Source organism: Xiphophorus hellerii, chromosome 19 (genome assembly GCF_003331165.1).
Source record: "Xiphophorus hellerii strain 12219 chromosome 19, Xiphophorus_hellerii-4.1, whole genome shotgun sequence".
Taxonomy (NCBI): domain Eukaryota; kingdom Metazoa; phylum Chordata; class Actinopteri; order Cyprinodontiformes; family Poeciliidae; genus Xiphophorus; species Xiphophorus hellerii.
The window spans coordinates 22,638,823-22,665,408 of NC_045690.1; the positions used below are offsets into that span (position 1 = coordinate 22,638,823).

General features: G+C 40.5%; 2 protein-coding genes and 1 long non-coding RNA gene across 6 annotated transcripts; 2 read left to right on the forward strand and 1 right to left on the reverse strand.

The window, feature by feature from the left end:
- Positions 1-147: 147 nt before the first annotated feature.
- rtf1 (RTF1 homolog, Paf1/RNA polymerase II complex component) lies at positions 148-12,857 on the forward strand. 4 transcript variants are annotated; one of them, XM_032547841.1, is made up of 18 exons: positions 148-503; positions 4,169-4,279; positions 4,392-4,542; positions 5,681-5,882; positions 5,981-6,098; positions 6,282-6,396; positions 6,902-7,040; positions 7,119-7,296; positions 7,432-7,514; positions 8,288-8,375; positions 8,467-8,574; positions 8,663-8,740; positions 8,840-8,961; positions 9,188-9,245; positions 9,770-9,847; positions 10,187-10,288; positions 10,610-10,724; positions 11,854-12,857. In XM_032547841.1, exons 1-18 carry the CDS (start codon positions 420-422, stop codon positions 11,958-11,960), a joined length of 2,037 nt encoding a protein of 678 aa, XP_032403732.1. In that variant the 5' UTR covers positions 148-419; the 3' UTR covers positions 11,961-12,857. The 4 variants fall into 4 exon arrangements, with proteins under 4 accessions (XP_032403732.1, XP_032403733.1, XP_032403730.1 ...); XM_032547842.1 differs by having other exon boundaries at positions 5,981-6,080; positions 10,187-10,291; XM_032547839.1 differs by having other exon boundaries at positions 149-503; positions 10,187-10,291.
- Positions 12,858-14,071: 1,214 nt separating this feature from the next.
- golga5 (golgin A5) lies at positions 14,072-23,803 on the forward strand. Its single transcript, XM_032547999.1, has 13 exons — positions 14,072-14,254; positions 15,685-16,338; positions 17,540-17,737; positions 17,831-18,050; positions 18,141-18,264; positions 18,352-18,555; positions 21,548-21,718; positions 21,796-21,924; positions 22,026-22,124; positions 22,294-22,516; positions 22,649-22,748; positions 22,825-22,888; positions 23,409-23,803. The coding sequence occupies exons 2-13, from the start codon at positions 15,693-15,695 to the stop codon at positions 23,484-23,486; spliced, it is 2,256 nt and encodes a 751-aa protein (XP_032403890.1). The 5' UTR covers positions 14,072-14,254; positions 15,685-15,692; the 3' UTR covers positions 23,487-23,803.
- Positions 23,804-24,962: 1,159 nt separating this feature from the next.
- LOC116709459 (uncharacterized) lies at positions 24,963-25,943 on the reverse strand. Its single transcript, XR_004336873.1, has 4 exons — positions 25,828-25,943; positions 25,608-25,725; positions 25,311-25,375; positions 24,963-25,202 (listed from the first exon to the last, which is right to left on the reverse strand). It is a non-coding gene; the product is annotated as an uncharacterized LOC116709459 (long non-coding RNA).
- Between the last annotated feature and the right edge of the window lie 643 nt (positions 25,944-26,586).

The window sequence follows — 26,586 nt, forward strand, 5'->3', positions numbered from 1 at the left end:
TACTTTCGACGACAACCTGTGTAATGAACGAGAGCTACAGTGAAAGTCACATGGTTTTGTAACAGCAGCCTTAGTAGTTCTTGAACATAGCTTTGTTGCACTTAGATTCCCGTCCTGACTGGCGCACTCACTAACCTTTAGTTCCCCTCTCTGTTCTCAGTGTCCTTTTGTCCGTGTGCTTTTTTTCTATTACAAATATATTTTTTAAAGCTTCCAGAATAGGAAATGAATATAGTAAAATTACACATTTTGTGTTATTTCCTTAATTCTTTCCAATATATACAAGTTGTTGGTTGTAAAGCCATTGTGCGCGCATGCTCCGTCCTGCCTTTGAACCAAGAAGACAAGTAGCATCAGCGGCTAATCGCAACCGCTTTGACGACACAGGCGCAGCTAGCAGGTTAGCCGCGTAGCAAATCATGGTGAATGTTAAGAAGCGGAAAGTTCGAAACGTGATTGACTCTGACTCAGAAGACAGTGCTAGTGATGACAATTTAGATCAGGTAGGTCCCGTTTTTTCTCCTTAAATTGCCCCCAATGGTGGGCTCTCTTAAGTAGTCAACAATTTGGGACGAAGCTAGCGGACGCTAATGGGTTACGCTGCGTTTGGCCTCGCTTGAACAAGCTGATAGTGGGCCTGTCTCACTTTTGCGTAACATAATGCTAAGCTCGTCCCTACTGTGTATGTACACCATATATCATCAAGTAGAAAGTGCTTTGGGCTCTTGTGCGTCTTAGAAGCAGCCTGTCCAGTCTAGCAATGTTTGCATAATGCTAGTAATCATGCAGTCTTGTGTTACCGCGCCATACACCTTCGTAATGGTTTCCAGTCTTTGGCTGCCCGTCTGTGTCTGCGCGCGGACGAGTGGGATGTTTGCGTGTTTACAGACTGGAGGGGGAACGTGGAAAATGTTCAAATTGAATCTGTTATGTAGAGCTTGCTTTGGTTTAGCGTGAGCCCTAGCTGCTGTATGACGTCATGGGCTCGGAGCTGAAGTTCTATTTCGGTGATGTTGATAAACAAGCTCTGGCAGCCGAACGTGACAGCGCCGAGAGCTGCACGTTCATGCTGAAAATCCCTAAAATTACCGTGTGTATTCCTTAAAAAAAAAACAACAAAAAAAAAACAGAGAACTCGCGTAAAAAGCCCGGTCAGGTTTTAGTCGGCCAAGTTTCTCCACACACTCGCTTTCTACATGACTGACTCACAGCAGGAATAGGAATGTTAGCAACATTTCCTATCATAGAAAACCAGATGTAGAATTGGTCCAATAACTTACATTTGACCAGTAGGCATGTGAGTAAAAGAAGAATACAGCTAGAGCACATTGAAACCTGAAATCCTACTGTGATTTTTCTCCCCCTCAATGTACATCAATATCTATGAAAGTTTGTCAGTGTGCACAAAGAAATGTTAATTTCTAAAAAAAAAAAAAAAAAGTTAGATGTTCTCGTGAAATATGTATATAAAAAAAGAAAACCCCATACACAACAAAAAAAGTTCTACTTCTCTGTTTTAGTGGTTGAAATAAATGTCAGTTTATGGGAGTTTTATTAAGCCTGAAGATGAGAACAGTGATAAAGAATGTTCATCCTTCATATAATGGGCACATTTGCTTTCCTTTTTTGAAAAATAGTAACTTTTGTAGTTAAATTTGGAAGTTGAAATAAAAATTATTCATTGTGTATAGAAATCTTACCTTTCACCGGCTAACCAAACATGCCTTCATATTAAATTGTCTGATTTTTGTTATAGATAAATACTTAAAAACATTAACTGGCTATGCACAGATGAATAACATATTGGATTCTGTCCAACAGACACTGTATGAAACAATTTGACAGATCTATCTGTTGTCTGTAGAGCCAAGTCAGCATCCAACTATAAATAATTGACAGCGACTGGCAGCAAAAACAGAATTTATTTGTGCGTGGGCAGTGATGCAGGGTTGGTCACATCCAAACCCATTCTACCTGTTTAATAAGCTTTGAGCTTTCTGCTGTACAAAACTTGTATGCAAATACTTTTTTGTAATGTATTTATTCACTTTAAAATAGATGCATTTGCTCATACATAGAGAGTACGATCAGCAGAGGTATCACATTTCGACATTTATTTTCTCCCGAAAGAAAGTCAACATGGCCAGTTTAACAGATTAACTAGTTAATCTCAGCTTCTTGTGCTCATTTTATTCTATAAAAACACCCGAACGCTACTATTGTATCTATTAAAACGACGATAAATAAATGGTATCGGCAACGTTGCCATATTTGTGATAATCGAGCTATTATCAGTGAAACATTTTATAAATTATCGTTTTTTTTGTAAAGTGTAACACAAAGTGCTTTATGGTGGTAAAAAAAAAAAGGAAATATTAAAGTGAATAAATTGAAAAAAATTAAGTCAAACAACTGTAGGAAGAACTGAGTAACTATTTAATGAGGAAATACGAGAAAAAATTGTTTGATTAAAAAAAATTGATAGACAAAAGTATATAACCTGTAAAATGGTCAACTTAGAAAAGTCAAAAACATTTTTGATTAGAATAAAAAAAAAACTGAAACAGTACGAGTAAAAATGTAGTTGATCAAACTATTATCTATAATGTAAATAAAAGCAAATTTCAACTTAAATGCTGGCCTTTCTGGCTTTTAAGTATTCAAATTTTTCATTTATGTTAAAAGTTTTGTGGCAGATATTGTGAATAGAGGCTGCACAATTATTGCTAATATAACGCAAATGGAATATCGGTTTGTGCAACATTCAGATCACAAAGGACAGTTTAGAGAGCGATAATCGTTGGCTAACATATTCCAGGTGTTTTGAACTTAGATTTTACCTGCTAGCGTAATATTTAGCCAGGTTGACTGAGCCTCATGGCAGCAGATGCTCACACTGGACACCGACATTGATCCTAATGCTAAAGGCTAAAGGTCACAGCGATGGAAACACAGGTGAGGAAGACAAAAAAGAAGAAAATAGGCATGCATCGCAGCTGACGTAGTCAAAACTATTTACTAATTTTCTGCGGCCTTAACAATAAGAATAACAAAAACCATACTTGTAGCATTCATAACAAGAGGTCAGATCGGTGCAGGTTAACTTGAACATCTTTTCAAAATTTCTGGATTTTTTCACGTCACTCGATTGGCTGAAATTGCAATATCACTTTTTCGTTCATCAGTGTGCTGTAGAGTTCGCCTGATTTCGCTAAGAAGTTATTTCTGCTGTAGATTTGGTTTCAAAATCAGAAAAAAAGGACATGTATCTAACTCCTGCTGCATCGGTCTATCTATTCTGAACTTGTGTCGGATTAACGACGATGACAATTAATGCTGCAGATTTTTTATTTAAGCCTTTCTTTTAATACAATATTAGAAATAAAATAATTCAATTCTGTTTATAAATGGAGGAGTTGAATTATTGCTGTTATTGATTTATTCTCTGAATTCAATAATGGCATTAATTTAGCCAACTCTTAATCTTCTTTACCAAAGGATGAATCTGCAGATAAAAGCAATAATTTCTAACATCCACATGCGAAAAGCTCAGCTCTTCCTGCTTAACATTAACACAGTGTGGGAATAATCTGTTCATTTTTTTTGATGAATAATTGGATTTCTTTAAATTGATTTTGAACCAGGTGAAGCTAAAAGTGCCACGTGAGGAGTTGTGTATAGAAAATATTTACACACAAAAACCTTTTTTGTTATCTTAAATGCAAAATCTATGCATTTTTTGTACACATTTTTCTTAATTATTGCTTTGCATATGTTGTTTATTAAGCAAATGACCTATTTTGAAACTACACACTAGTTAGCGATTACTCAGTTACTAAATTAGTGGACGATTGTTTCAGTAGTCGATTCATCCAATTAATCGCTTCAACTCTATTATCTACCTTTGTCCTTTTAGCTAAATGTTGAATTAAATTGCAAATTTAGAAAAAGTTCTTGAAATTTTATTATGACTCAAGATTTAATAAAGACAAAAGTATTTAAAAAACGTGTTCCGTTAAGCTTGCGTATTCTCCAGTATTCATTAACGACTGACATTTTTACTATTTTTACCATCTTGCTCTCACTCCTGTTTGTATTTTTTTTTTTTTTAATCGCATCAAGTTCTTGTGTACAACATAAGCAGCTGTCCTCTGCGTTTTCCCTTCAGGAGCTGTTGTCCTTGGCGAAGAGGAAGAGGGTGGACTCAGGCGAGCATGAAGAGCCTGTAAACAAACCAGCAGCGTCCACAGACTCCGAGACGTCCGACAGCGACGATGAGGTAAGGCAACCGGACCCGACGGAATGGACCAGAACCCGGTCGCTTCCAGCTGTGAAAATATGAAACACCTTAAAGTGAGACTTGTTTTTTTTTTTTTCTTTCTGCGTCTTAGTGGACCGTGGGCGGCACCAAGGGCAAAAAGAAGGTTAAGGCGGGGAAAGGCTCTGAAAAGAAGAGCGCCACTAAAAAGAAGGTCAACAAGGCCACGGCGTCCGGCAGCTCCGATGGAGACAGCTCGGCGGACAGCTCCGCTCCCGAGGAGGGTAGGACTCTGCATTTTAGAAAATTTACCCACACAGAACGTCCCGAGGTTTTAAGAAAACACAGAACATTTCTGGTGAACTCCAGATTACATGTCACCCTGGTATTTCAGGTGGCTGGGATTACATGACTCACTGTTTCATCTCCTTTCTCCCTGGCGGCGTGCAGCACCGGCGCATCGACTCTCTTGTAAAACAGAATGAAATTCAGACGAGAGATGCTACGCTTTGAGATTTGGTCACTTTGCTGCCTTTGATTTCTTATGAAAAGCGATACAAATGTTATCGTTTTTGAAAACGATACAAAAACAAACGGCAAAGTACATTTTCTCTTCTTTGCTTAAATATAGCAATGATTTTTTATTTTTACCCCTCCAGGGGGTCTTTTTGTGGCCTCTAGTGTCCCTTATATGACAGTAGGCTGACAGGAAACGGGGAAGGAGAGGGGGGAAGACATGCGGCAAATATTGTCGGGTCTGGGAGTCGAACCCGCGACGGCCGCGTCGAGGACTCAAGGCCTTCAAACGTGGGTCGCGCTAACCCCCTGCGCCACCACAGCACGCCCCGTATAGCAATGATTTTAACTCAGAAACACAGTTCCTGCATTACCAAGAGCCTGCAAATGGGATCGTCATGGTAACAAATTTTGCCGGACGATAAATTGTCCCCGAAGTTATTGCGATAAATGGTAATGTTGTTGTTTTGAGACCATTTTCCAGTAATATGACGGTAATAGCATAATAATGCGAAACAAAACATTCTCAAAGATCCGTAAACTTGAACTTCTAATAAACATTTAACACTGGAACTGGAAGATATTTAAAAAAAAAAAACCAAAATAAATAAAACAACAGAATCAACAAATAACAGTTATTTATGAAGACTCTGTAAACAAAGATGTCCTTCAAACAAAAAGGGCTGATTGAGACCAACTCTGGGTCGTTTCGACACAAATCAGGTTAAAAAAAATCAGCGATTTACGACATGAAACATCATACAGCACAAAGTCATAGGATTCATTCGTTAAATCTGAACGAACTGAGGTGCTATATGTATATATATATATTTTCCCCCGCAGGCTAAACCAAAAAGTCAGAATAACGACTTGATGACGTGTTCTCCCTTTTTCCTTTTCTTGTAGGCGAGGTTTCAGATACAGAAAGCAACAGCTCGTCCTCCAGCTCCGACTCGGACTCCTCCGAAGACGAGGTGTTCAAGGACGGCTACGACGACGACTTGATGGGCGACGCCGAGGACCGGGCGCGCCTGGAGCAGATGACCGAGAAGGAGAGGGAGCAGGAGCTGTTCAACAGGATCGAGAAGAGAGAGGTGCTGCGGAGACGGTCGGTGATCCTGCGTCGAAACACGAAGCGAGGCGTGTGGAGCATTTCCGTGTTGCTGCTCAAAATGTTCTGATTTCAGCTGATTCTTTGCTTCAAAGGTTCGAAATTAAGAAGAAGCTGAAGACGGCAAAGAAGAAGGAGAAAGAGGAGAAGAAAAAGAAGCAGGAGGAAGAGCAAGAAAAACGGAAACAATCTCAGGTTCAAGACACTCTGGTGGTGGGTCCAGATTAATAATAACAAACAGACCTCCTTTAGGTTCTACTTTTATGGGTGATGCTAAAACTAAGTAGCGTATGATCCTCTTTTGTTTGTTTTACGGAAACTAATTGGGGGGTAAGAAAAAAAATTGTACCAACATCGGTGTTTTTATTTTTATTTGTGTTTTACGCTCCTGTCCAGGTGTCCATGTCACATAACAAGGAAAGGCGATCCAAACGCGATGAAAAACTGGACAAGAAGTCCCAAGCCATGGAGGAACTGAAAGCTGAACGTGAGAAGAAGAAAAACAAAACGGGTGAGTTTGATCTGAGGCCGCTGAGGACTTCTCATTTTTTTTTAGCGGTAAATTCTGACCTCGTTACCGTGTCTGGGCGATGTGAACTGAATTTTTTTTTAAATCATATTTTGTGGTGCTGTTGTGATAACGATACAAGTGACCATAAGAAACTATTCATTACAAATTTTTTTTAGGTAACCCTGTTGCTGTTACTCTATGACACAAACACAAATACTCTTGAAAAACATACCAATGTGTAATGCACTTCTTTAGGACACCAGTCAATTACAAAAGTGTGATTTAACCATTTTTTTTCAAAGTTATTGATATTTTGTGATATTTATTGATGCTCTCATTGAACAAGCAGTGCAGAAAATGACAAAACTGACAATCCCAGCAATACGGAAAGTCTTAAACATGAATTGGAATTAATTATATCACGATAAATCTAAATTCTTATCACAGTAAGAAATGTATCACAATAAATGACAAACGATGCGATAAACGGCCACCGCCTCCACAGCTGAACTGCTGGCTAAACGAGAGCCCCTCAAGACGAGCGAGGTCTACTCCGACGACGAGGAGGAGGAGGAGGAGGACGACAACAAATCGTCGGTCAAAAGCGACCGGAGCTCACGCTCGTCGTCTTTCGACGAAGACGAGTGAGTGTTTTCGGAGCGAGACGCTCGTCCCTCGGTGCCTTCGCGCGGATTCTCAAACTTGTTCTCCTTGTTCACCAGGAAAGAGGAGACGCCGCCGAAGTCGCAGCCCGTCTCCCTCCCCGAGGAGCTCAACCGGGTCCGACTGTCCAGACACAAGCTGGAGCGCTGGTGCCACATGCCCTTCTTTGCGAAGACGGTGACCGGCTGCTTCGTGAGGATAGGGATCGGGAACAGCAGCAGCAAACCGGTCTACAGGGTGAGCTCTTCGCTTTGGTCGCTCTTCCACTGGGCACCAATGTGCAGCTTTATTTTTAATTCAAAGTTCTTTTTCTGAAGCAAAGTTTTTTAAAATTTTTTTATGTGCGTTCTGTCCCTCTCTAAATGTCTAAAGGTTGCTGAAATCGTGGACGTAGTAGAAACGACAAAAGTTTATCAACTTGGATCAACGCGGACAAACAAGGGATTACAGTTGAGGTAAAAATTTTGGAAGATATTAAAAAAAACAGAAGCAGCAGTTTGCAAAAGGCTTCATACTGATGAAGCTCTTTCAGATTTTGTCATGTTAGAACAACAAACCTAAGTGGGTTGAATGATGGTTGTCCAAACATTTTACATGCACAAAACGTCAAAGTTTAACGTGTATTTCTATTCAGGGATTTCTGCTGTAAATTGCAAACAGGAGTTCTTATGTCTTAATTTCAGCAATTGTTTTCTTCTAAACCACATTTATGGTTCATAATTGAAATTGTCCTATTAAGACCTGAGAGGTAAGTCTGTGCAGCTCCCTCTGAGTTACCACATTTTTATATTGTCATTTGTAAAAATAAAATAAATAAATTGAAACTTGTTAACCTATATTTTTCCAGTGCACAATTATGCAATTTTATGCAGAAATATTCATGTACATTTAGTTAATTTTTTTAAATGATCCTACTCGGGTGCACATTTCTTTTAACCAGATTTTGCTGTTTTTCATCAGGTGTTTATTCCTACTCTGTAAATTTCCCCTTACTGTACCGTCTTTTATTTCTATTTTTTGCGTTCATATTTCTACCTTTGCTTCCATTTGCCTGCCAATTTAGTGTGGAATAAACAGAATCACAATAAAATTCACTGAGGTTTGTGGCTGTAATGGGATACAAATGTGCAGCTAGGAAGATTTCTGCGAGGCATTTCATTTGAGACGTTTGATAAACCTTGTTATTCTGTTTTCGTGCTTTATGCTTGTCGTTGTCAATCTCCTCTAGGCATGGGGCCGACACGCGGGTTTTCAGACTTGAGTTTGTATCAAATCAAGAGTTCACAGAAAGTGAATTCATGAAATGGAAGGAGGCGGTAAGCACTTTTGGAAAATTAAACGAGCTAATTTGTGGAAATGGATGAAAGAAACGAGACCCTTAATATGTTTTTTTTGTTTGTCTTGCAGATGATAGTCGCTGGGATGCAGGTGCCAACTCTTGATGAAATCACCAAGAAGGAACAGTCAATCAAAGAAGCTATGAATTACAAGTTCAACGATAAAGACATTGAGGATGTGAGTCAGTGTCCACCGGCGCTGACGGACGTTCGTTTGGCGTCTCCTGCAGCGGACTGAAACACCCACCTCGCTTTTCTCTCCACAGATCGTCAAGGAGAAGGACAGGTTCCGGAAAGCACCGCCTAATTATGCCATGAAGAAAACACAGCTACTTAAAGACAAGGTGGCGTAAAATTAGATATAATCATGTGCAACTTTTAACTCTTAATTCTTATCTTCACAGTTACCTTTGACTTTTTTTCCTTTTTTTTTTTAACTGAAGGCTATGGCAGAAGAAAATGGTGACGGCGAGAAAGTAAAAACTATCCAGGATGAGCTGAATGAGCTCGAGGAGAGAGCTGAAGCACTTGACAGACAGAGGACCAAGAACATTTCAGCTATCAGGTAAAATTACAATTAATTAAAACGTGACAGAAAAAAGTTAACAAAGATTTCCAAGATTGTCTTTTTAAACACTAAACAGTCCACCTTACATGACCATGTTTTCTGTCGTTAGATGTCTTTTTTTCCACTCTTTTAAGTGAAAGCAACAGAAAACTTAAGTCTTATTAAGCCAAAGGCGATAAATATTCAATCCACATTACAAACTAACCTGTTTTCTGTCCTCCAGCTACATTAACCAGAGGAACAGAAGCTGGAACATCGTTGAGTCTGAGAAAGCACTTGTGGTAAGCGTCCAGCATTTATTGCGGTTTCATCCACTAATGGGACGTTTCCGGAACAGAGACTTTTAAAGTTTTTGCAGCACTGTCTGACAAATATCTACTTTATCGAAATTTTTTCTTAGGTTTGGAATACTCAGTCAAAATAAACTCAAACTTTATTAGAAAATGGTCACATAGCACAGGGTTATGAGGAAGTATTGTTGTTTCTTTATACCATATTGTCAGCATGAGGTCTAAAGTGTGACAGTAAGAATGGGTAGGACTGAAACCAATTGAGTTCAAGGTAGCATTAAATGCTACGTTTTTTTTCTTTTTTGTGGTGGATTTTATTGTAATCCATGGGGGGGGCCCCAGAAGAAAATCTTTGGGAACCACTGGGGGCCCCAGAGGAAAATCTTTGGGAACCGCTGCTTTAGTGCTTAATGCTGCTGTACCGAACGTTTGAAGCATTTTACATGGTTCAGGAGAAAATATGTTTCAACTATTAAAGTTTAATTCCCCCTTTTTTTTTTTTTTTTTTCTTTCAGGCTGAAGGGCAGAATTCCAAAAACCAACAAATGGACCCCTTCACTCGAAGGCAGTGCAAACCCACCATGGTGTCAAATGTACGATTTCTATAATAGAACTCACTGTCTTTGATATTTCGCCTCATATTTCTATCTAAGCCCTCTTGATCTGACTAATAAAAATGACGAGTGTGTGTTAGAGCAATACAGTTAAGATATTTTTTGATGATACATATAAGATTTTGCTGTTCTGTCCCTTTTTTTATATAAATGACCAATGGTAATACAACAAGCTAATCTTTCCTGGTTGATTGGTTAAGCTATCTGCTGGGGTAGCTAAGTCCCAGAGACGTGTAGCTTGTCTTTAAAACAAGCTTTTTGCTTCCCATTAATTTCTGGAACTGACTTTTTCTTTTTTTCTTTCCTTTGCTTCTTCAGGCCAGGGATCCGTCGGTCCATGCAGCTATTCTTGCTCACCTGAACCAAAAGTATGGCTCGGGGTCGGGAGGTGTAGATCCCTCTAGCACAGAGAAGAACAAGGTGGTAAGGAGAACTAGAAATGATTTCTTTTCCTTTTCTCTTGAGGAAATTTGATTGCATTTTAAGTTTGATGACTTTAAGTGAGACTTGTTCAACGGTTTTATCCTTTAATCCAAAAGGAATTCAGCTGATTAGCATTTTTTTTGTTTTTGTTTTCAAAACACAGCATCCCATTTTTTGTTGTTGTTGTTGTTGTTTGGAGAATTCTTATGATGTTCTAGTCATGTTATAATAATTAGTAGGAAGCCATCAGAACCTGCCAAGCTGAGCCAAACATCTTAGCCTTGACCTCTATCTTTATCTTTGCTCATTTTGCTGCAGGGCCCAGCAAACCCTAAAGACAAAGATGTCCCCAAACCAACCACTGACCTCTCAGAAGACTTGTTTAAAGTTCACGATTTTGATGTTAAGATTGACCTGCAGGTCCCTAATGCAGGTGAGATGGTTTCTGCTATTCATGGTTTGTGTTGAGGGTCAAAGCCTTTCAGGTTGTATTTTTATCGTGATTTTAGGAGCTCGGTTTAAAGAGCAGCGATCTGCTTTGTAAAACCTCCAGTTAGTCTTTTGGGTGAATGTCTCTACCAGTTTTTCACGTCTTGGCACGAACATTATTCTCCTTTTAAAGTCTCGACAGATATTGTTAATTGTAGTAACGTCGGGACTTTGACTGGACCATTCCAACACATAAATATACTTCAATCCGAACCATTCCATTGCAACTCTTGCTGTGGGCTTAGGGTTGGCTGAAATGATTAATCGGATTAATTGTGATTAATCGTGATTGAAATAATTGTCAACTAATTTAGTAATCGATTAGTCTCTAACTGAAGCGACTAATCTAAAAAATAAAAAAAAGGCCATTTGCTGAAAGAGCAACACACTCAGAGGTGTAATTAAGCTAGAACTGTACAATATATATATATATATATATATATATATATATATATATATATATATTTTGCATTTCAGACAAACAAAAACCCTTTGACTATAAATATGTTCTACCAGACCTCTTCAAGTGGCATGAGCCCTATTAAGCACTTTTTGCTATTCAATTATTAATCTGTTAATTCAGAAAATTATCAACAGATTAGCCCAACACTGAAAAGATCGAGCTGTAGAGTTTGGTTAGAATTATGTTTGAATTATGTTTTGTTGTTAGCTGCAGACGCGTCATTGGCTACAAACGTTATTGCAGCTTAGGGAATAAAATGTTAATTTTCTCATTTAAAAAAAATTAATCTAGTCCTTTCTTTGTTTGCATCTTTTAATGCATATTGTATAGAAAAGACTTGAGATTAAATGAAAAATCAGTAGAAGGTTTCACTTTGTTTATCCGATTAGTTGATCACTCATCAGAAAAATCGATAGATTAATCGATTTGCCAAACTGATCTTTGGCTGCAGCTCGAGTTGGCATACAAGTGGAAGCCGAACCTCCGTCGGCGTCTCGAGTCTTTCGCCAAAAATCCCGACGAACACGATTTCGTTCGTGGTCGAACTCGGAAGAGTTCTTTTGCCAAAACACTAGCTCGTAAGCCGACACACTGTCCTGTCTTCCTGCAGAAGCGAAATCTCTCTCTGTGAGCTCCAACGCGCTGCCGGTGAAGGACGGTGCTCCTCGCCGCTCCCTCAACCTGGAGGACTACAAGAAGAGGAGGGGCCTGATCTGACGGGGCAGCCCCTCGCGCCGAAACCACATTGCATGTGCTATAGGTTTTTCTGAGAAAGCGTATGTGTGTTTGAGTGAGCGAGAGATAGCGTGGGTGGGTGTGTGTGTGTGTGTGTGTGAATGTGAATGAGTGAGTCCAGGAGAATGTGTGTTCATCCAAACAGAGGAATTACTGATGGAACAAATGCAACAAGGATCACTGTCGGAAGAAACATGTTTAAATAACTGTTGTTCTTGCATTAGCTCCAAACCAGCTGGTGTACCGAGGAGTTGTTCTTATTTTATTTTTTTATTTCTTTTGCTTTTTATTTAATCTCTTTTTTTCCCCTCCCACTCTCATAAAGGCATCACATTCGGATTATTACCTTGGATAAGGACACTATCTTAGAAGACTTTGGGTTGTTGTGTTTATTTTTTTATTTACTGGACATCTGATGGAGCGGTCAAGCTTTGCCCCCTCCAGCAGTCGGACAACGTTGTATACCTTTTACCTGCCATAAATGTACAATCATCTGCAGTCCATCCTGGAGTCGGAACAAGTCTCGTGGGTTTCGCAGCGTCGACGCTTATAGTCCGGTTCGGCCACATCCACGCCGAAGAAGACAAACTGTTCAGAAAACACGTGAGCTCGGACACTTTTTAGGTCTTCAAAAATAGATTTACAGAGGAACTATTTTTTCTTTAGCCTGGTTATAAAGGTGAAGCTTCATTTCTCTTATCTTGTTTGGTTGTTCATGGCACTAACTCTCCCCGCGCTCCCCTGCTGTGAACTCCCAGAGCAGATTCCCCATGTTTATCGATTGTGTCAATAGTAAGTTCTTGTATTGATGTGGCATGCCATGTAAATATGCATTTTCAAGTGAGTGCGGAAAAGAATAAAGAGGCACTGTTTCATATCGGTCGTGTCCATTTGTTTGCTACTACTGAGCGGCAACATCGATTAATTCAAAATAAAAATATCAGACTAAAATAACTATACTCTTAATTAATTCTTCAGTGATAGTATTATTTATATTAAACCATCTACTGTTTTCCCATTCCTTCCCACTAAACGTGTTTCTTTTCTTCTTCTTTTTTTTTGTGGTTTTGGTATTGAAAAGTAGTTGTATGTAACCTTCCAGTCATTAGGAAGATGCTGTTAAAAAGTTTTGTTTAAATAAAGCTTCGTTCTGAAAACAAAGTCTGACATTTTTAGAGCAAAATGTGATTCAAAAACAAAAAATGATTAAGAAGAAACACTGGGAATACCTTTATTATGGGTATTATAACCCAGATGTTTTATTTTTAACCTATAGCAGTTTGAAATTAATGGATGAAACTTCTGCGACTACATGGGGCAGTATTTATTTCCATTTTTTTAGTGTACAGATATTAAAATTTAAAGGGCAGCCACTGACTAAAACGCATCTAGTCTGAACCCAGGCCAACTACAGTGCTTTATAACCTATTTTAAAATATGTTGTTCACCGTAGTGTTTACTGATACTATGATTAGTTTGACTCCTTGCTTATTTTATTAATGCCATCAACCAAATTACTGTTTGTTTTTAAATAAAACTTTAATATTAGAAATAGAATACACTAAAAATACATGATCAATAATACACATTTCCACAAATTACAGGAGGACTTAAGGAGTACAATGGAGAGCTAAAAAAATACAGGGTTATGAAACGTCAATAATAAAAATAACCAAAAACCTGGCGTTTACACTACAGAGAGCAAAATATGAGTCCAATAATAAGAAATTAATATTTAAAATGTATTCAGTTTAGGTCTTAGCAGTCGAATGAACATAGTATATACATATTGAAATGGGAACAGGACACTCAAACACTTTGAGGTTTTATGTATCTTCTTAAGCATTCAACCCAAATACCTGAGTACAGTTGTGTATTTGTTTTTATTTCAGTGTATTTTTATTTATTTATTTTTTGTAAAAACCCCAGTATTGCAAATTCTTGCTTCATTACAAAAATTGTGTTAGTATTGCCACTGTATATTTCTCAAAAGGGGTAAAATTACACTCTACCGCCAGCTAGTACGTTTTAAAGGCGTCTCCTCTCCCAATATGGCGGACGAGTTGACGTGTCGCTGTAGCGGCCAGAGAAAGTGGGCCATTTCCTGGAGCAGTTCCTGGTCCACGTATTGAGAAGCTCACATTATATCCTCTTTGACAGATAATGACATTTGACTATGTTTGTCCAACGGGACGTTCCCTTTCATGTCTAAACAATAAACCTCGACGACGTCCGGGAGACTGGAAACCCAGAGAACTTCGACTTTTTATCACACGGTACGCTTGAAGATTAATATATATATTTTTTTTTTAGCTAGCTAGCCTGTTAGCTTTAGCTGTGATGGAACTCTCAAGTACAAGTTTTATAGTTTGTGGCACAGCAGCTAATGATGCTTTTCATCCTAATTATTTCCCCCTCTTGATGTATTTCTGTCAGTTTTTTTATCATCGGAACCGACCATATGGAAATAGGCTAGGATTAAATTGGTTGGCATCATAGCTGTGGAAGAGTCGTGTATTACCAAGAGTTCTGGGTGAATTGCTTTGCTCTGCTATAAAAACTTGGAAAATCTTTAGCTAAGACATTGGCGTGTTTGAACTGTTTGTCATTTGCACTTCTCCAGTTAAAGTTTTTAATTAATGAAAGCACAAAAATCTGCATTACATCTTAACATTGGGAGCTCTTGATCCTGCCTGTGTTGGTGCAGTTCAATTATTTACATGCTCTATGCCTTGCACAAGTATTCAATCTAGCTGGAACAATTGGCAGCCATAAACCTAAGTGTGCTTTTGTTGGATTTTAAAGTGATCATCCTACACAATAAAAAGAGCAAAAACATTAAATGAAAGGACAGTGATGCTTGGGTTTGAACATTTTTGAATGAAATCTAAAGAGGGTAGGGCGCTTGGTTATTTTAGCCCTTCGTAATATAAATCTCCTGAAATAAAATCTAGTGAACCTCCAGTTGAGAATCTGTTGCAAGAGCTGAAACGTTGATTTCCATAACTGCTACACATTGGACAGAGCATGAGCGTTTCGCTCTCTAGATGTGCAGATAGATGACTGTACAAAATACAGACTCAAGATGGGCTGCAAATACAAATGCGCACCACACTTTTCAGATCTTTAGTTGTCAAATGCGTCGGTCTGTCACATAAGATCCAGAGAAAATATGTTGAAGGTTTTTTTTAAAATGAGAAAAAGAAGCTTTTGACTAAATTTGACTGATGTTGATCTTAGTAATCGATTAACCCATCAGTTGTCCTGATGATTAATTGGATACAGAATTTACACATTCTGTAGTTTAAAAAAAAAAAAAAAAAAATTTAAACTACTTAGGTGTTTTCTATGCAATATTAGACATGAATTAAAAGAAGGAAATAAATAATTCAATTCCTTGTTTAAAATAAGAAAGTAAACATTTTATTGCCTAAAATACAGTAACAAAGTATTCCTTTAGTGGATTTGAACCAGGTGAATTTAAAAGGGTTTATCTTAAATTTGAAATTTAAATACATTTTTTGTTCATTTCTGTTCATGTGTTGTTTCAGCAAATGGCCTTTTTTTGAGTCTATATACTCCAGTTAACGATTAATCGATTGCTAAATTAGTTGGCGATTATTTGAGTAATTGACTAGTCTTAATCAGTCCGATTAATCGTTTCAGTCCTAATGATGAGTTTTGCTGTGCCTGCTTGCCGTTTCAGGGTGCAACATGTCTTGGTTTACTGATCTGGCAGGAAAAGCTGAAGACTTCCTGAATAAAGTGGACCAAGGAGCTGCTACCGCCCTGAGCAAGAACCAAGACGCGGGATCCGCCTTCTCCTCGCCCTATGGAGAAGAATCTACCGTCACCGACTACAGTCCTGCTGCGTACAAGACAGAGACAGCCGTGACGCACCATGGCTACCCGTCCTCTCGTGACGCGCCCAGCTACATCTCTGCCGCGGCCGGCAACGTTAAGAAATCCAGCGCCACTCTCCTCGCTGGGACAGCCAACGTGCCAAGCAGCCCCTCCTCTTCTGGCGTCTCAAACCCCGCCAAGTCCTCGGCTGGCTTCGTGAGGCCCAAAAAGAGCGAGCAGGATGTGGACGACGACATGCTCTTCGACTTCCTGAACAGCTCGGACCCGCCAGACAGCGGCAGCAGCAGGAGGGATTCGAGGAGAGAACTCGCGAAGGCTCCAGTTATGGAAGTCCAGAGCCCGACGCCTCCGCCTTCTGTTACCCCTCATGCCAACCTCTCGGCCCCATCCACACCCCCTTCCACACGCGGGGTGTCGAGGGCCTCGAGCATGAGCTCGCTGTCGGCGCACAGCATCAAAACCTCGGAGGAAAATTCTCCTAAGGAGCAATGTCAAGGTTGGAGCTCGGGGTTTAATATCCTCGATGATGACTTAGAATATTTAAGATACTCTAAGTATGGATGCAAACAATTAGTCGATTTACAATTAATTGCCAGTGGACGGATTAAAATTATTAGATTAAAATGAGTACCAATCGATTAACTAACATCGTCTTACAGTCTTTTAGTGTTGCAGTTTGGCCGCCAACCAGCAGAGGGCGGCGCTGGTCATCCTTAAATGGAGCCAGGCGACAAAGATGGCGGAGAAAGAGAAACGGTCCCGCTAAATGCACTTTGTGCTGATCTGTTTTAAAGTATAAACACTCAACAAACTTAAGTTGTCACCTTTTTAGCGCTCATTAAGACGAGCTGCATGATGGAGCAGAGTCAACTTCTCATTCAGAAATGACTGATTTGTTAGGGAGGGGAGGATCGCAGAAATGTTCTAAAAAAATTGGAAATGTCTGAGTTTCAAAAGTCACACATTTTTAACTTTTGAATTTCCGTGCTTTTTCTAGAAACATTTTGAGTCTTTTTCTAGCAAATATTTCAGTATTCAACTGAGAAATGTCCTCGTTTTTTCTAGAAATATTCCGAAACCTTTTCGTCGACATGTACTACTCCTTTTTCTTTGCTATCTACAATGTTCCCTAATGCGCCATAGTAGGTGACAGAAAAGTGGAGTGGAGAGCATAGAAAATTTGTAACATTACGGAAAAAAGCACGATGCCAATAAGCACCGTTAACTTTTTTGAGGGCTTCAAGAGCAGCCAGAAGATACTTCTGTCTGAACTTCCCTGTTCATGTTCCTGGTAAACTAAAGAGTTTCACGTATTTTAATCTTTTTATCTTTTAATTTTCTATTCAGCAACCTAAGAGGTTCCTGTTTTGTTCTTTTTATTAATAAATATGTCTAAATTTAGTAATATGAGAAAACTACAATTTTCTTTTTTATTCAGTCAGTATTTAATACAGCGGACAAAATAATGTTAAAATTGTATGATTTTGTTTTTAAATTGAGCATATTATGAAAAATTTAGTCGTTTCTGTTAAGGACAGATATTCGGCCCTCTTGATACAAGAGAAAACTCAAGATTTCAAGAAAAATAACTTGCGTCACTAGCCGGAGCTCAACAAGGACTCTGCTGTCATTAAGTTAACAGCTTCAGCACTCAGTTCTCCTAAACCTTTTTCATAATTTTTCCCTCTGTACCGCAGACACACCTGAGAGTTCTGACTCCGGCCTGGCCCCGCCGCAGGAGACCAGCAGGCCGGAGCCCGCCGTCCCCACAGAGGAACCGCAGAGCCAGATCCTGTCCAGCCTGCGCCTGGAGAACCAGCTGCTGCGCAACGAGGTGGCCTCCCTCAACCAAGAGATGGCCTCGGTCATCCAGAGAGCCAAAGACTTGCAAGATGGCGAGTTCAAATACAAATCGCGCCAGAAACGGTCGACGCGTCTCCCGTTTTTGTTTGTTTTGTTTTTAATTTGGTTTCTCCGTCTCCCTCCAGAATTGAACCAGGCCCGCCTGCGCGCCGACAAGCGGAACTCGGAGCAGTCGCAGACCGACCGCGCGTTGAGGGAACTTCGCTCGCAGGTCGACGACCTCACGGAGGCGCTCTCTGCCAAAGACGGCCAGCTCGCGGTCCTGAAAGTCCGACTCGACGAAGCCGATCAGCTGCTGAAGTCTCGCAGTTTTGCACTGGAGGAAGCACAGAAGGAAAAGTCGAGGTGCTGCTTTGGCGCCACCGTTTTAATATCAAACTCGGTTTGATTTCAAATCCTCACCGTGGGGAACTATTTTCTTGATGTTTTCTGTAGAATAATGCAAGATCACACGGAAGGCAGCAGCATGCATTCCCAAGCTCTGGAAAAGATACAGGAGAGGCTGCGGGAGGCGGAGCTCTCTGTCAGGAGGGAACAGGACAGCTACCGGCAGATGCAGGTGAACCTTTTTCGCTTGTTGAGTTTAACGAATAGAAAGAAAAAAAAAAAACAGCCGACACTAAACAGCTTTCTGGTCTTTGTGAAGAGTGAGTACGCCGACCGACTGGGCAAGCTGGAGGCCGAGCGGCAGACCCTGGCAGAGACGTTGACGGCGGCGGAGCGCCGAGCGGTGGAGGAGAAGGTCAGGGTCGACGACCTCCAGCAGCAAGTGAAAAGTGCCAAAGCGGCGGCCGAGTCTGCCAAGCAGGAGCTACAAGACTACAAGCACAAGGCTTCACGCATCCTACAGGTAAGGCTTGGCTTTGGCCTGGAACAGGGCCGTGCAGAGACCTGTGGAGGGGCGGGGGCTCAAAGTTAAAAAAGGGCACATTGAACAAGATGTTAAAACTCCGTACAACAACATAGCAACAAGCCATATTAATTAAGAATCTAATTCAGGGGTGTCAAACTCATTTTGGTTTAGGGGCCGCATGCAGCTTAATCTGATCTAAAGGGGGCCACACAAGTAAACTCATTGCAAGATTAAATAGAACTAGTAAAAGTGCACTTGTTGATTTTTATATTAAACAAATTTCACTTTTACAAAATATATTATGAAAAAGCTCAGAGTTTTTAAGAAAAGCATGTGCAATTTCAACACTACTTTTACATTTATTTAAGTGCATTATGCACAAGAACTGATCACAGTGATTGTACAATGTTGCAAAAACATTTATTCACAGTTTTTGGAACTTAAAAACACTGTCCTGCATGACATAATACATCAAACAGATAAAAATTAATAAATGATTTGAAATCAATTTTCCACATCTGGGAATCAATTTGAACAAATTGTCTGGCTTCACACATTTGAAATCTTAAGTGTCAGCTGCTTTAAACAGATATTTGATTAAGTACATTTGTCACTGTTCTTGTTGATGCATAAAATGTATACATATAGAAAAACTTACATGCATAACATGTGTTGCATGCATGAGAAATATTTTACTCAACAAAACTCTTTTGATGTAAATCTGTTACTGACTAGCACTAACTTTAATAGAATTAATTCAGCAAATATTCAAAGCTGTAATTTTTAATAGTGCAACGTTGACAGTAACATTCCATAGGATTTAGTTTTACTCAGTTTTTGCCCCTGAAACTTGGCATCTTTTATCCTGGACAAGTACATCAATATCAGGCATCATGTCCTGAGCAGCAGCCAATTTCAGAGTCTCATTTAAGTGCTTATGTGTGAGCTTTGAGCGCAGCTTTGTTTTATTTATATTCATTAGTGAAAATTTTTTTTCTCAAAGGTAGGTAGTCCCAAACATGGACAACATTTTCGCAGCCAGTGCTGTCAGTTTAGGATATCCTGGTAGGAGATACTTGTAAAATGTGTCCAAGCCAACTGATGCAAATTTGTCCTTCAATTCCACGTCACACTGCAAATCAATGATTTCAAGTTGCATGCCAACGGGCATATCAGAAGCTCTGACTGTGAGTGGTGAGCGAAAAACTGAGAATTCTGTCTCGAGTTTGCTAAATACCTGAAATCTTTTCTCAAACTCACTCAGCAACCTTGAAGTCGTATCTTTGTACCGTTTCACATCACGGTTAACGCTTGCTGCGCACACATCTCTTGGACAGGTGAAGATGAACAGGGTCCCCGCTTGCCGTCTGCGTCTCCCATAACGTCAGCTTTGACTTGAATGCACATATGGCGTCATAATACTGTGTTACAATTTTTTTGCGTCCTTGCAACATTTTGTTCAGATTATTCAAGTGTCCTGTGATATCAACCATAAATGCAAGGCCCTGCAGCCATAGCGGGCGTTGTAATTCCTGAACAGGTTTACCTTTTTTCTCCATGAACTGTCCAATTTCCCCACGTAGATCAAAGAAGCTCTTCAGCACAGCACCTCTGCTTAACCATCTAACTTCAGTGTGGTGTGGTAGACCATGGGCAATGTTGCATTCACTGAGAAGGCTGTCAAACTGACGATGATTGAGAGCTCTGCCTCGGATGAAATTAACAGTTCGGACAACCACCTCCATGACGTGATCCATTTTTAACGACTTGCAGCATAATGCCTCCTGATGCAAAATACAATGAAATGTCCAAAACTCACCCCCTTTATTTGCAGCTTGTACTTTCTCTCTGAACTTTGTCACAACACCTGTCTTTTTCCCAATTATTGACGGCGCACCATCAGTAGCCAGGCTTACAGCGCGGGACCAGTCCACCCCGACTCCGTCCAGCGCTCCAACAACGGAGCGGAAAATGTCTTCAGCTGTCGTGGTGTCGGTCATGGGCACCGACTCAAGAAACTCCTCTGTGACAGTCAACGTCTCGTCAACTCCACGAACGAATATGGCCAGTGGAGAGACGTCCGCAGTATCAGTAGTACTCTCATCAATTGCAACAGAAAATGCGAGAAATGACTCCGTTTTGCGTTTGAGTTGGTTGTCCAAATCTGCCGATAGTTCCGAAATTCTGTCTGCCACGGTATTTTCTCGTCAAGCTAATATTGGCAAAAGCTTGTCGCTGATCAGGACACACAATTTCGGCAGCCTTCAGCATGCAGTTCTTGACGAACAGTAAGGCTTTGATGCTAACGTTATTTGGCTAGCAATTAGCTAGCTGGCTTTCACCGCGGCATCACTGGCCTCTCGACTCCGGGTGAAAACAGACCGCTGTTTCCTCAGACCCGTCAACATTTCATTTATCTTCTGATTTCTCAGTTCTCCGTTAAAGTGCTTGTATTTTTCGCCATGCTGAGTTTCATAGTGGCGCCGAATATTGTATTCCTTAAGCACCGAAACCTGCTGCAGGCACACAAGGCGCACGGGTTTTCCATTCACCTCCGTGAACAAATGAGAAGAAGTCCATTTTTCTTGAAAAATCCGACACTCTGTGTCTACCTTTCTCTTTTTTGACAAAGACATTTCGTTGATGAGGTTGCCAGGACCAAAGTAAAAAGCTGGTAAAGCAATAGAATCGAAGCCGTTTACAGGACCTGAAGCTCAGTGCTGCCATCTGCTGTTAGTTCCGATGCAGTGTTGCATCATGTTGTCCACTCTGAATAAAACAAAGCGCCCCTCGCGGATAATATAGGAACTGCAGATTTTAAATTAAACGAAGTACATGTTTTTTTCAATAATCGTTGTTGAATAATGATAATACATTTAGCCACCGGGCCGGACTAAATCATTCGGCGGGCCGGTTCCGGCCCGCGGGCCATACGTTTGACACCCCTGTTCTAAACCGTTCTTCATTCTGTTTGTGTTGTTTTGTGAAGTCCAAAGAAAAGCTAATAAGCAGCTTGAAGGAGGGCTCGGGTCTGGACGTGGGCGACGGCGGCGGGACCGTGGCCTTGGAGATGGAGGAACTCCGTCATGAAAAGGAGCTGCAGAGGGAAGAGATTCAAAAGCTGCAGGGGCAAGTCAGCACGCTGCGGGCGGAAATACAGGCGAGTTCTTGCACCTGGCAACAAGAAAGGCTGACAAATCACGGTGCCTTTGCCTAACGCACGGTCGTTCCTTATAGGATTTGGAGAACCAGGCGCTGGCAGAAGCAGAAACATGGCGGGAGCAGCAGGTCCACCTGCAGGAGCAACAGGCCTTCCAGAACCGGGCCAAGCAGGATTTAGAAGCCGAGGTGGAGCGCCACAAGCTGGTAAAAGGCGGCAGTCGGGTCTAATGTTCGCATCAAAAAACCAAAACGGTATTTGTTTGGGCGGGAAAGTTTCGACTGATTGCTGGTTTACCGGAATGCAGGAGCTGCAGTACCTTGAGGACGAGCACCACCGGGCCAAAGTCAACCTGCAGAGCCGAATCAAAGACCGAGAAGACGAAATCCAGAAACTCAGGAATCAGGTCAGAACCGCTTTAAAGTCACAGAAAGTATTTTTTTAAAAGAACCCCGACAGATTTCAGCCTCGTAAGTGAATGAAGCATGTTTCATTGAAGAACACTCTCCTTCTTCCAATTCACCGGTGTTTCTTTTGAACTCTTTTACTTTATTTATTTATGTATTTTTTTTCAGCTGACCAACAAGACTCTGAGCAGCAGCAGCCAGACGGAGCTGGAGAATCGCCTCCACCAGCTGACGGAGACGCTGATCCAGAAGCAGACTATGCTGGAGGCCCTGGGCACGGAGAAAAGCTCGCTGGTCTTCCAGCTGGAGCGTCTGGAGCTGCAGCTGAAGAGCGCGCAGGGAGGCCAAAGCGGGGGCTCGTCCATCAACATGAGCACCCTGGAGGGTCCAGGTTAGACCTTTCTTATTAGTTTTATTTTATTTGTTTTTTTCAGTAACCATAACTCTGACCACTTTTTATTCATATTTAGACATAAAATAGTTCAAATCATTTGTGTTTGTTTTGTTTTTTTCCGGCGGTTAGGAACGCGCCAGAGAAACACACCGGTGCTGTTCAGCGATCAGGACAGTCCAGGTGTGTACGGAAAAGTCCGGAAGGCAGCCAGCACTATCGACCGTTTCAGGTGAGCCCTCATCCTCGTCTTTACACAAGTATTTAAATCCTTCCTCCGTTTTGACAACCTTCCTGTTGCCTGGCAGCATAAGACTGGGGATCTTCCTGAGGCGCTACCCTATGGCCAGGCTCTTCGTCATCCTCTACATGGTGAGTGCTCGTTTTAACACCGGGCGTCGGTGAACCTGTCGCAGTGAGCGATAAATCGCGTGATAAATTAAAGTGAGCGCGACCATTTCCATTTGCACAACAGTCGTCAGAGAGATGCTCCCTTTTAGTAGCGTTGAAAAGCCGCCATTTTGAGAAATGCTGCAAAAATTTGACCCCCAGTACAAAGTAGTTTGTTTGCGCCACCTGCCACTTTTGCCTGTTTTCCCTGTCTAAGCTGAATGATTGATTTGGAGTTTTTCTTTTTTTTAAATGCAATTTTGGTTAGACACGTAACAATTAATTAATTTAATTATTGCTGGGTTGTTGTTTTTTTAAATTTTATTTTGGATATTTAAGTGGGTATACTTGCAATAATAAGCCATGTTATTATTCATATTATTAGTTGAAAATGGTCTCAAAACAACAACATTGTTGGTTTTTACCACATGGGATAGTTTATCGTCTGACAATACATTCAAAGTGTTTAATCAGTTTTTGTTTTGTTGTGTTTTTTCTTCAGGCGGTGCTGCATCTGTGGGTCATGATTGTTCTTCTAACTTACACACCGGAAATGCACGGCAGCCCTGACGGAAGATAGAAGGCAACCGGAAATTTCTAGATTTTTCTGTGGCCTGCAACGTAAGGAAGCTGCTGGAAAATGGGCCCTGGGACCTGACTCTCCCTGTTTTGCACACACAATGCTACGAACTGAAGGCATTTGCTGGCTTTTCTTGTTGGTTTCTTGGGCTGATGGCCGAGAGCTGCAGTGAGTTTTAACATGAATACAGAGTGGTTATACTGTGTTGGTTTTGTTCTCCACGTTAAACTTTCCTTCCGCTGTACTCTTAAGAGATTGTATGCAACACTATGTAAAAACAAAGGATTTTAATAAATATGCAAGAGGAGAAAACGTTGCGTTATTTCTTGGTGGTCCCTAAATTCACCCAAACCAATCGTTCTGGTTGCAGTGCTTTTGCAAAAGCATTCAGTCATTTTCACATTTTGTCTTGTTACAATCGCAAACCTTTTTTTTTTTTTTGCATTTTACTGGAATTTTATGTAACAGATAAATGCAAAGCAGCACTTAAAATGTGAAGTGGACGTATGAAAATGTCAGCGTTTCAGATGGTTGGGAAACAAATACATCATCATCATCATCAAATGTTAACTGTTAGGTTTATCATTTAGGAAAACTGGGAAAAAAAAGACTAAAATCAAAAAGATTCATGTACTGCATGGCTTTATGGCTTTTCTTTTTGTTTCATAACTCGGCATGGTGACTTAAAGGTTTGTAGCTTCTGTCTTGGTTCTTTGTTGACCACTGTGTAGCGGTCAAAAAAGAACCAGACTTAATCACTTTTTGTTTTGTTTTTTTTCGGGGTTTTTTTTTTCATATTTCTCAGTCGTTGCAAAAATATTTCAGCCAAACTCTTATTGTAAAAGATTATTTTGCCCGTAATGTCCGTCTCATGTCGTCATGCCGGGCAGCTGGACGGTGTTGCTGGTGAAAGCCGTCCTGACTGGCGCCGTCTCTCTCTGCTCACTCCTCCTGTTTGTCACTCTGGTTCACAGCAACTGAAGAAGCAGCAGGCCGTAAAAAAAAACCTTCCACAGTCTCGGCTCAAACTGGAGGAAAGGTTTTCATAAGTCAGAGTCAGAGCTGTGAAGCTTCAAAGGCGATCGGTGTTGGCTACTTGGAGTTGACCGACTTGATCCACCAACTGGTTCAGCTTCCAGTTCTTCCAGTTTGTTTCACTGGTTATGAGTCCATGAGGAAAAAGAGCGTTCTCTGGGTAACATTTCTACCCAACCCTTCAGTGAATCAGTTGAAGCTAAGGGTCGAAGGTCAACATCAGGAAACTTCTTCAGTGTGACTGGCTTGTGTTTGTTTTTAAGATGTGAATTTTGTATTTATGTAACTACAAATGAATTCACACTAAAAAAACATTTCTGTTAAACCTGTTCTCCAGTTTGTGCTTTGATCAGTTATGAAGTTCTATTAAAAATGTGGGCGTTCCTTTAATATATAACGTTTCCAAAAATGATTATGGTTAAAATAAAAAGACTCCAGAAATAACAGATTGAAAGAAGAACATTTTATTCAACTCAAGAGTTACAGCACTGATGAATTTTGTGTTATGGAGCATTAATAATGAAAACAACAACAAATAGAAAACAAATCTGCCTTCTAACTATTTATTCTGACGTTTTGTTTTGGCTCTTGAATAATCAGAATCTCGTCTCCAGCCAGGCACCAGAAACCTCGCTGTCCGCTTCTCGAGTCATTGATGTTTTAATTGACAGGAGAGTCGAGCTGAGGAAACAGAAGAACAAATTTGAGAAACGCAGAGTTCCAACGCACGTCATTAAATGCTGAAACTTTTCTGAGATGTCTCAGCAGCTTCAGTTTCTGCTCACCTACCTGTTACATCCAGAGTAATGGTGCCAGGTGAGGTCCATCTCCCCAGCGGTCGGTCTGCCTCAAACCTGTCACAACGGGGGGGAATTTAATGAGAATTGTTTACTGCACTGTATGTATAAAAGTGTTTTAGCGTTGCTCACTGTAAATAAACTTTTTGCACGTTAAAATTTGTTTATTTTTTTGCTTATATGATCTAACAGGAAGGAAAACCAAGGTTTCAATTCTTGAATAATTAAGAAAATAATCTCAACTATAGAATGGCTGAAAAGTTAAGGTTGTAAAAAATGTATTTAGTACCAGCAGATGGTGTGTAAACCTGGGGCCACTGGATCGTCTGCCTTTTTTGGCAGGCAGAGTATTTTCGTTTTAGTCCTCAGTCCTCTCTGTCTTCTCTCGCCTGATTGGTCCAGTGATGCTGGCGAATCATCACATGATCAGACACACGTTCCTTAATCTCTGTCTAAATCACGGATTATTGGAAGAGACTTTCTGATCAAAGTCATCATCATGTCCTCACCTTTCCCACAAGCTGTTACAACCAGTAGATCAGCAGGTGGAGCAGGTCTTCTTCTGCTTTAATTGTTGGTCAACTCCAGTCATCACATGAGTTCACAGAGAAATTAAATAAAGAGAGAAGATAAAGTTAAGGAGGAAAATATGCATGGACAGCAGACAGCATCTAACTTTCAGCTCAGCTCTCTGCAGCTATATTTGAAATGATTAGTCATGTTGTGTAGATAGAAATGTTCTTACTTTTTTTGTCAACTGGGTTCTCTTATCTTCCTCCAACTGACTGGTGGTGCTAAAGGCGGAGGATTACAGGCGGAGGAGATCCAACCTGGGACGATCAGAGACATTATTGATCTGCAGAATCTGAATCTAACAGATGACTGAATCAGACTTTCTGATCAAGTCATAATCATGACCTCACCATTTATAAAATCTACTAGAACCAGTAAATCAGCAGGTCCTCTGCTCTATTCCTGATCCTCCTTCCATCAACACAAAGCTCTGCTGTTATGAAAGGACTCAGTAAAAAAACACACACACAAAACAAAAGTGTCAGTGAGGAGAAAGTACAACAGGAAATAGGAAATAGATTTGAATATTGACCTCGACGTTCTATGTGTTGAACATTTTTTGTTGTGTAAAAGTAAATGTTCTTACTTTTTTTGTCAACTGGGTTCTCTTATCTTCCTCCACCTGACTGGTGGTGTTGAAGGTGGAGGATTACAGGCGGCGCTGGTCTTCTGCTTTAATTGTTGGTCAACTCATG